Source organism: Meriones unguiculatus, chromosome 7 (genome assembly GCF_030254825.1).
Source record: "Meriones unguiculatus strain TT.TT164.6M chromosome 7, Bangor_MerUng_6.1, whole genome shotgun sequence".
Lineage (NCBI taxonomy): Eukaryota > Metazoa > Chordata > Mammalia > Rodentia > Muridae > Meriones > Meriones unguiculatus.
Genome location: NC_083355.1, coordinates 6,723,398 through 6,732,944, shown reverse-complemented (window position 1 = coordinate 6,732,944; position 9,547 = coordinate 6,723,398). Strand labels below are relative to the sequence as shown.

Genomic DNA, 9,547 nt, shown 5'->3' with positions numbered 1-9,547 from the left:
ATCCTGTCACTCACTCAGGCGCGCTGTGGGCAGCCCTCTGAGGTCCTTGTAGCCGGCCAAGATGGCTGCCCCCGCACTGCACGCAGCGTGTCGGTGGTCGGGGCTGGCTCTGGGAGTGAGACGTGCTGTCTGGAACCTTCCAGGGTGAGAAGGCAACTAGTAGCGGGGAGCTCCGCTCGGGGCTTTACGGGAGTACCTGGGGAAAGTAAAGGAGCCGCAGACAAGCCGCGCTGGGTCCTGGAGCGGGAGAGCACATACTCGGGGCCAGATTGAGGGCTTAGTAGCTTGCCCCTTGCTTCACAGTTTGGGCTGATCTAGACTGGTTCTATCCCGAGATCTCAGAACTAGAATTGCCTAGGCGATTGGAGGAGAGCTGATTCAGTAGCGTTTGCAAAGGAACACGTTTTGGTAGCCAATGTCGGAGAGGGCTTCTTACCTTTTGGGACAAGAGTCACAACTACTGCTGGTCCCAGCCCTACTGTCCCTCGTCAGCGTGATGGCAAACAGGCTTATTGTTAAGTCAAGCTTATTCACTTGTGGAGTCACAAGTTCATTTGTGGAGTTCTCTTGTCTGCTTCCTCCTTTCCCCCACTCCCAGGATAACGCAAGTGAGGTGTAGCCGCTATGCCCCTCAATTCAGGGATCCCTTGGTTGATAAAGAATCTTACCGTAAGCCAGTAGCAGAACTCACTAAAGAGGAGAAATATGAGCAGGAACTCAGGAAAACCCAGCTCTTCAAAGCTGCCGCCGCGACTGAAACGAGCTCAGTGTTTGCTGACCCTGTCATTAGGTGAGGTGCAAATGCTCTTCTGTGGGCTGGAACCAGCCCTAAGAAGGTTTCTGCTGAGGGGCCCGTGATACAGCCTTGGAAAGCTAAACATGTTGTTTTTCTCCATGAAGCAAATTCACCAACATGATGATGAAAGGAGGCAACAAAGTACTGGCCAGATCCCTCATGGCCCAGGTAAACCTGGTTTTTCCACTTTTGCTTCCCTCCTCCCCCTTTCTGGCATTGTTCTGTGTCTGGTTTTTCCACCTTAGCATCAAAACTAGAGGTTCTGTGCCTGTCGTTAAGTTTTATTTCCAAGATCTGGGAGTGGTGGTGCTCACCTCAAATCCCATCACTGGAGAGTCCAGGGTGAGAAGGCAACAGGTTGCTTTGATCTTAGCACTCAAGAGGCACAGACAAGGCAGATCTCTGATCAGGTTCAAGGCCAGCCTGCTCTACAAAGTGAGTTTAAAAGAAGCAGAGTCAGGAAGAGCTCTTGAGTTGGAGATCAGGTTGGTCAACAACTAGTTTCACACCAGCCAGAGCTACGTACAGTCACCATTGTGCCCACACTTAAAAAAAAAAAAAAATGCTTGTGGGGCTGGAGAGATGGCTCAGAGGTTAAGAGCACTGCTTGATCTTCCAGAGGTCCTCAGTTCAATCCTCAGCAACTACATGGTGGCTCACAACCACCTATAATGAAAATTGGTGCCCTCTTCTGGCATTCAGGTATACACGCAGGCAGAATATTGCGTACATAATGAATCTTAAAAAAAAAAAAAGTTTGGCTGGACAATGGTGGTGAACAGTTTTAATCCCAGTACTTGGGAAGCAGAAGCAGGTGGATCTGAGTTCAAGGGCAGCCCTAACTGAAGAACTAGTTTCAAGGACAGCCAGGGCTGCATAGGGAAAACCTGTCTTGAAAAACGAAAAAAAAGAAAAAAAAAGTCTCAGCCTGTTCTTTGTGTCAAAGCTTAGCAAAGCAGGAGGAACCTAAACTCTTGGTTTTCCTAAAAGAGGGTATCATGGAGTACAGTCTAGCCTGAACACTGTTGTGTGCCTGAGGATAACCTTGAACTCTTGGTTTTCCTGTCTCCAGCTTCCAGGTGGCAGTCACAGGTGTGCCCACACTCTGGGCTGAATTGGGTAAACTCTTAGGGCCTGAGCAGCCTCTCCCTCTCTTTGCAGACTCTGGAAGCCATGAAAAGGAAGCAGTTTGAGAAGTACCGTGCTGCCTCTGCAGAGGAACGAGCCACCATTGAACGTAACCCCTATAAAATCTTCCATGAGGCACTGAAAAACTGTGAGCCTATAATTGGGTTGGTGTCTATCCTCAAAGGGGGCCGTTTCTACCAGGTGAGTGGGCAGTAAAGCAGGCAGCCTACATGTAAAACAGGTTGGGGGAGTGAGGGTCCAGAGTTGGGTCAAGTGTAAAAATCTGTAGAGATGGGGACTGTCAGGATCCCCTTGTCTGAGGTCCACAGTGTAAAGGCCATAGGCAGCAGATGGAAGGGCAGAGAATAACTTGTCCAGTGTCCTGTGGGGCCTAAGGTATGAACTCTTGGTAAAGGACTCTGGTTACTCGCCATTGTCTAGAATAGTACTTGACCCATGACCACTCATTATTGAACTGGACTAGCAACCCCATCACAGCATGTAAATTACATTGTTATATTAGGTTATTTTCTCCTTTAGTATCAGCTCCTAAGACTAGGGGAGTTTTTTCTCTGTGTCTTTGGTGGAGGCACAGTACCTGGCATGCAGAGGGGCCAAGCAAATGGTTCTTGTACAGAAAGTTGTATTTTTAGGCACTCTTGATCTGAAGTAGCTGGCTTGGCCCAAGGAGCAGGATTTTCCCAATTGGTGTTTTTGTTGACTTGGCAAAGCTTTCTCTTAGGAAGCAAAGTGCTTAATGAATATTTTCAAAGTGAATGTTCCTTAGTCACAGATGTCACTTAGAGGAAGGAAAGTCTAAGAGGCGGGTTTCTGTTCTCAGGGCCCATCCCAGGAATATCCCAGAGAAAGTACGTGGTAACGCCTGGGAGCTGGTAGCCCTCACACTGTCAGGCCAGCTCAGCTTTGGTTTGTCTCACTCAGGTCCCTTCGCCTCTATCTGAACGACGGCGCCGATTCATGGCCATGAAGTGGATGATCACAGAGTGCCGAGAGAATAAGCCACGCCGGACACTGATGCCAGAGAAGCTGTCCCATGAGCTGCTGGAGGCTTTTCATAACAGGGGTCCCGTGATCAAGAGGAAATACAACCTGCATAAGATGGCGGAGTCTAACCGAGCCCTGGCCCATTACCGCTGGTGGTAGCAGGAGAGGAGAGGTGGAGAAGACCAGAACACGCTGTCATAAAAACTGCCTAAGGGCTGCAGAGAAGGCTCAGTAGTTAAGAGCACTGGTTGCTCTTTCCAGAGGACCTGGTTTGATTCCCAGCAACTACATGGAGGCAGTTTCGACACCTTCTTCTGACCACTGTGGGCACCAGGCATGCACATGGTATACAGACATTCATGGAGACAGAACACCTACACACACACTAGTAACAATAATAAAGTGATGGTAAAAAGAAACACTTGAGTTACTGCCTCCTTGGAAAGTTGTGGAAGGAAGTTATGGATGGAGAGGGACATTTGTACTGCAGTCTCAATGCTGTGAAGCTCTCGATTCTCCCATACCGGCTAGAGGTTGGGGTATAGCTTGAGTGAGGCTGCCCCTCACACAGTAAGACTCAGTGTCTTAGAGCATGTGTTGCCTGTTAATCCAACTGTTCCCCTGCTCCACACCCTCAGAGACAGAACGTGGTCCTTTAGAGATCTCCTCCAAGAAACTCAAGTCCAATCTTCCTTCAGCTGGGGGTACACCTTTGGATGCTATGGAAGGAGGCAATTTGGTTTCAGAAAAGATTTATTAGAAAACCTTCACCCCAACCTGGTGAGGCATTGCCACTCACGAAAAAAACCGACTGCAGGATATAAGCTTATCTGCACAGCCGTCTCTGCAAAATGTATAAAACACTATTGTGTCTTCCCCTTAACATCCCAAAGCATCCCACCAACAGCTGTAATTGCCCGTTTTTACAGATGGGGAAACTTGAGGCACCAAGGTAGTGTTGCATCAGTGGTTACACAGTTCAGTGGTTGTTAGTTGCCTTTCCCTGCCTGGCCCAGGTGGTGGGAGAAAGAAAAGAAGCTAAAAGGACTTGGAGGCAGTGCGGAAACAGGACAGTCTCCAGCTAGGAGACCCGGGCTGTTTTGGTTTCCAAACTCCAGAGTGGGAAGGGAAGAGGGCAGTCATAGAAGAATCTAGAAGGGACTAAGAGAGACAATGATTCTGGTGCCAGCTGGAAAGTAGTGTCACGGGAAGGTGTGTGCAGCCATAGGCCCATGGGAGCCCAGCTTAGTCAGAAACCTCACTATAGTAATACTTGTGGGCAGCGGACGTGGTCTTCCAGCCAGCTGCCCGGAACTCGATGATCTCCAGCAGCAGCAGCCGGGCCAGGGAGCTGAGGTCTATTGGGAGCAGGAAGCCATCCCGGATTAGGATAAAGAGCTCATCCATGCGCTGCCCATTCATCTTCTCCAGCTGCTCCCCAACCCGGTGCAGCTGCAGCACCAGGCAGTCCACCTGCAGGGGCGTGGGAAGACCTGGTCAGCCAGAGGGAGGACCAACGTGGCGCATGGAGTAGCGGCACCTGCTGGGTGCCATGCTTTGCCCTTCATGGTGGCTCCTTGCTTCACTCTGACACCAGGGGCTAAAGAACTTTTCCAGGACATCTGACCAGGCTGAACTCCAAACCAGGCCTGTCTCCAAACTGTTGCTTAGCCCTCCTCAATGCCTGCCTCACAGTTGGTTCTGGGCCATCTGTGCCCACAGCTGGCCACAGCCCTTGTCATTCAGAGCACAGGGCTCCCTCAGGGGAGGGAACCTTGGCTGCTCTGCATTCTGGATAAATTCCAGACACTGTGGTTTGTCTTGTGATTGCTACAGGCCTTCAATGCCCCTACTAGACACTTGCTGAGGAGCACTGCCCTCCAAGTCCACACGCAGAGCCAGCGTGCCCACCACAGCCTTTTGTCAATGGCCACTCACCTCCTCTTCCCTGCTCAGACTCTCAGGCTGGGCCAGCTGGAAGAGACAGTCATAGACAGGGTTAACCAGGGCCATCATGGGCATGTTGTTCACCTGTGGGGAGAGCAAAAGGAGCAGGGACGCAGCATTGGTGACCGTGGGGAGCAATCCAGCCTTGGCCTTGGGACACAGGCCAGGTGTGGTGTACACGCACCTCAGAGCAGGCGGACCTCTGAGTTGTAGGTCAGCCAGGGCTACACTGAGAAGTCCTGTGCCAAACAGAGTAAATGAATGTAGGATGATTACGAGGCTGGAAGAGACCAAAGTGCGAGTGTAGTTCCTTAGGATACACAGCTTTTATTTTCTGGCTGTACACTGAATGCCTAGACTTCTACAACATTCTTTTTTTGTTTTGTTTTTGTTTTTGAGACAGTCTAGTCTTGCTGTTTAGCCCTGGCTGGCCCTCACCGCCGCCCCCGTCTCACCCTTAGGTAGTCAAAGATGTTGCAGATAAAGGTGACATAGCAGACCCAGCTCTGCAGGGAGCATGCTCGCAGCTGCTCCCGGGCCTCATACTCCTGCTGCAGCCGGTTGAGGAGCCCACGCCGGAAGACACTCTGGCCTGCTTGTTTACTCTCGGCCTGTGAGCCAGGAGAGAGAGTGGTAAGCAGGGCACTGCCCATCCCCCCACCCTAGCCTCTCTCTGTGTAACTTCCTCTTGTGTCTTGTGATGGCTGGCCTGTGCCTGACCCTGAAGTGCCATTCTCAAGGCTGCTTCCCTCTCTGCCAGCCCCCCAACCTGTATGATGGCGTAGCACATCCGTCCTGCTTCCTTGCTGAACACACAGTCCCGCAGAGAATGGTCCACAATCACATTGGCCACTTTCTCCAAGTCCACAGCACCTGGATCTGGGTAGAGACAGGAGGGGGGTCTACAGTTACCTGCTTACTCACATTTGCCGCCATCTGCTAAGGACTGAAGGTGGGTTTTGTTTTACCATCACACCCAAGGACTTTCAGTATTTGCAACAGCATTCCCAACACATGCTGAGAGATGAAGGGAAAGCCAGCTCACTGGCACTCAGGAGGCAGAAGCAAGAAGGATCAAGAAGTCAGGGTTACCCTGGGCTACATACAGAGTTTCAGGACAGCCTGGCCTACTTGAGACTCTGTCTCAAAAAAGAAAGCTTGGTTGAGTGGTGCTTCTGAGGCAGGCACAGGTCAGCCAGAGCTACATAGTGAGATCCTGTCTATAAAAAAAAATAGCTTATGTGTACAGGGTGTAATTAGGCATCAAGCACTATGCCTAATGTGTGAAACCATAGGTTGGTCACAAAGCAACCAAACAAACCAATAAAAACAAATTCTCCAAAGAAAGTGGTTATAACCATGCCTAGGGAGGCACTCACTGTCAGGATCCTAGTTGCCTAATCAGAAAATAGGGAGTTGGAGCAGGGTCTCAGTGGTTAAGAGCGCTTGCTCTTTCAGGGAACCCGGGCTTGATTTCCAGCTTTTACACTGGCTGTTCACAGCTGAACCCCAGCTCCAGAGGATCTGACATCCCTTTGCCTCCACAGGCACCAGGCACGGCATATGCACGGTTCACATGGAGACAAGTAGGAACACACAGAAATAATAGTTTAATTATTATTGTGGCATACACCTTTTATCCCAGTATTTAGAAGGAAGACACAGGCCGATCTCTGAGTTGTAGGTCAGCCAAGGCTACACTGAGAAATCCTGTGCCAAACAAAATAAATGACTGTAGGTTTATGAGGCTGGAAGAGGCCAAAGTAAAAGTGTAGTTTCTTAGGATACACAGCTTTTGTTTTCTGGGAGGACACTGAATGCCTAGACTTCCACAACATACACTTATTTATTTATTTATTTATTTATTTTTGTTTTGAGGCAGCCTTGCTATTTAGCTCTGGCTGGCCTGGAGCTCACCATGTAATTTTTTTTAAGTTATTTATTTACTTATTTTTGTATGGTTGTTGTGGATATGAACATGTTTCTGTTTTGGACCCAGGTGTGGGGTGTGGGACTGATTCAGATGGTCACAGCAGACTATTTGCCTCATGCTGGCTTGAGAGGAGCTCTTCGCCAGCTGCAGAGAGTTTAAATCCGAGAACTCTGGAGAGAAAATAAATGACAGGGCCCACAGAGTGTGGAGGCTCTGAGAAAGAACGAGGCTGTTCCTGCTTCCCCCTTGCTGCTCTTGGTTGCTGTTGTGAGACAAGAGTTGGAGATCTCCTGAAATGATGATTGGACTGGCTCCAAGGAACCCAATGACCCTGACCAGCAAGCAGCAGCTAAGGGAACTGCACCTCCCTCCCACTAACCCTTTCTCATTCCTACCTAGTGTTGGGGTGTTGGAAGGGATTGGGGTGGAGTAGGAAGAAAGATATAAGAAATGTAAATAAAAGAGTTTAAAAAAAGTACATCAACAATGTATGTATGCATACTACGTGCTTGCCTGGTCACCGGAGGTCAGAAGGTGTGGGATCCTGGCCATCAGGTTACCAACAGTCACGAGCCTATCTCTCTCTCTCCAGGTCCTCTGCAAGTGCTCTTTATGTTTTGGTGCCAGGGTCTCACTGTGTCGTCCCAGCTATCCTGGAACTCATGGAGATCCACTTGCCTCTGCCTCCTGAGTGCTGGGATCACAGGAGTGACCACAAAAAGTGCTCTAAATTGATGGGCCATTTCTCTCCCCTCACTCCCAGTGCTGGGATCACAGGAGAGCACCACAAAAAGTGCTCTAAACTGATGGGCCATTTCTCCTTCCCCCTGAGTGTTGGGATCACAGGAGACCACCACAAAGAGTGCTCTAAACCGATGGGCCATTTCTCCTCCCCCAGGCATTTTGTGTAAAGCAGCTTGGCCTTGGATTTGTGCTAATCCTCCTGCCTCTGTGATCTGCTGGGATTACAGGTGTTCTCACAACACACAGAGGCTCCAGACAGGAGCCTCTCCAACACGTTTAGCTTGCCACATGACGGCCATTGCTGATCGCTCTGGCAAACTTCTGTCCTGACTGTGACAATGGAAGGGCATAGGGCCAGGCAATTACATATTCTCTCCACCAGGTTGATGCTCCAACTTCCATCCCAAGTCGGGCAGCTCTACACATTCAAGGGCTCTGACTGCCTCGAATGCAAAGGCTTTAGAGAGAAAAACTCTGTTCTCCTTCATGGGTTCTTAAAGACTTTTATGATCTTAAACATGACTCTGTGATTCATTCTCCAAAATACTGGCTCAAGAACGCAGCTCAAGAATTAGGTTGTGACTCTCAACGAGCCAAGGGAAGGCTTGGGCATTGCCTCACTCTGGGCCTCAGGCCCTCCGCAGCTCTTGCCCAAAGAGAAGGGCCGGTATGCTCACCTTTGAGCGCCGTCTTCAGCAGCTGCTGAGTCGCTGCGTCAAAAGACTGGATTTTATACTCATCTCTGCTGGCCTCTCCCATGACGGCCTAGCCCCAGAGGTTTTTCACTGGCCTGAGAGTAATGACAGCACCTGAGAAGCAAAGATGGACGAGGCTTCAAGCGTGAACCGGAGAGCTCCACATTCTAGTCCGGGTAGGCATTGGGCGGGGCAGGCCAAGGCTTGGGCACAGGCAGAACTGGACTTTCTGTTGTGTTCAGGGGTTGGCCGAGTGCCCACCAAACTTGGCTTCTGGTGGAGTGCTTGAGCACCAAGTAGGCACCTGCTGCTCAGCTTAGGAAAACCCAGGCTTCTGGGACTACATGTGAGAAGTGAAGCGGGAATTCACCTAAAGTCGCACCAGCAGCTGGATTATTGTATCAGGGTCAATCTAGGGGAAGATACACTGAACCGGGGTGTGTTGAGGTAAATATCGGACTCGCCCATATAATCCAACATGGAGAATGCTGGCTCAGTTTCTTGGCCGGCGTAGTCCAAGCCGCAGTTCCTGATACCAGCAGGGCTTCGAGCGTTTGCCAGTCCTTTATAGCCTACAAAACCCACCCCTGCAGCCGTTGGGCAAGGGCTAGCCTGCGTAGGCGGGGCCTCCATCTCCGGGGCTGCGCGGCGCGCGCCCGGCGTGGCTCGGCGCGGCGCCGGCCGGGGCTGCTCGCTGCGCGCTCGCTACCGCTGCCTGCCGGCCGCGGCCCGCCCTCGCCTCCGCACCCCGCCGCCGCCCCGGCTCGCTCCCTCGCTTGGCGCCGAGACAGATCTGCACCCGACATCTGCGACTCCGCCACCGCCGCGCCGAGCGCTCACCGGCCCCTGTCCCCTTCTCACCGGTCGCAACTCCGCCTCGTTTCTGACCGCAAAGGCCCTCGAGCTCTGGGCCGGGCCTGCTCTCCGTTCCGCATGAAGCCCTCGGTCTTGCCGGGTCACAGGCCCCGCCAGTGTCACCATGTCCCTTTGCGGGGCTCAGGTGAACTGGGTCAGAGACTCCCGGGCCGAGCTGCGTGGAAGGAGCCTCGGGAAGGCGTGGCCTGCCCGGGAGGAGGGGCGGGCCGATCGCCGGCGGCTGGGCACAGTCATCTAGGGTTTGGCTTGTTAAAGCCGAGGATGTGTGAGGGCCGGGGCACACCCTGGCAACACTTCTTCTGCCACCCAGGGCAAAATAAGTTTTAAAGCAAAGGGGGAGTCCGAGATTAAGGGCTCTGGGTCTTTTCCTGGAGGGAATCGGGAGCACCGCTGCGGCCTCCCCACCCCTCAGGCGCACAGGAG

General features: G+C 51.7%; 2 protein-coding genes across 3 annotated transcripts; one reads left to right on the top strand and one right to left on the bottom strand.

Moving 5' to 3' along the window:
- The first annotated feature begins 4 nt into the window (after positions 1–4).
- On the top strand, positions 5–3,348 carry Mrps7 (mitochondrial ribosomal protein S7). The gene is made up of 5 exons (XM_021635580.2): positions 5–144; positions 599–790; positions 901–964; positions 1,958–2,125; positions 2,867–3,348. Exons 1-5 carry the CDS (start codon positions 62–64, stop codon positions 3,086–3,088), a joined length of 729 nt encoding a protein of 242 aa, XP_021491255.1. The 5' UTR covers positions 5–61; the 3' UTR covers positions 3,089–3,348.
- Positions 3,349–3,664: 316 nt separating this feature from the next.
- Positions 3,665–9,298, bottom strand: Mif4gd (MIF4G domain containing). 2 transcript variants are annotated; one of them, XM_021635602.2, is made up of 6 exons: positions 9,110–9,298; positions 8,231–8,362; positions 5,646–5,755; positions 5,332–5,487; positions 4,868–4,903; positions 3,665–4,402 (listed from the first exon to the last, which is right to left on the bottom strand). In XM_021635602.2, exons 2-6 carry the CDS (start codon positions 8,310–8,312, stop codon positions 4,175–4,177), a joined length of 612 nt encoding a protein of 203 aa, XP_021491277.1. In that variant the 5' UTR covers positions 8,313–8,362; positions 9,110–9,298; the 3' UTR covers positions 3,665–4,174. The 2 variants fall into 2 exon arrangements, with proteins under 2 accessions (XP_021491277.1, XP_021491269.1); XM_021635594.2 differs by having other exon boundaries at positions 4,868–4,960; positions 9,110–9,296.
- Positions 9,299–9,547: the final 249 nt, after the last annotated feature.

Bases quoted from the DNA above. Each gene is read 5' to 3' on its own strand.
- Mrps7 (XM_021635580.2), top strand. From the start codon at position 62: ATGGCTGCCCCCGCACTGCACGCAGCGTGTCGGTGGTCGGGGCTGGCT. The intron at 791-900 runs GTGAGGTGCAAA...TTCTCCATGAAG, and splicing joins TTTGCTGACCCTGTCATTAG to CAAATTCACCAACATGATGA. The intron at 2,126-2,866 runs GTGAGTGGGCAG...TGTCTCACTCAG, and splicing joins AAGGGGGCCGTTTCTACCAG to GTCCCTTCGCCTCTATCTGA.
- Mif4gd (XM_021635594.2), bottom strand. From the start codon at position 8,312: ATGGGAGAGGCCAGCAGAGATGAGTATAAAATCCAGTCTTTTGACGCA. The intron at 4,961-5,331 runs GTGAGACGGGGG...CTCTCCCCACAG, and splicing joins ACATCTTTGACTACCTAAGG to GTGAACAACATGCCCATGAT. The intron at 4,403-4,867 runs GTGAGTGGCCAT...ACGCCCCTGCAG, and splicing joins GTCTGAGCAGGGAAGAGGAG to GTGGACTGCCTGGTGCTGCA.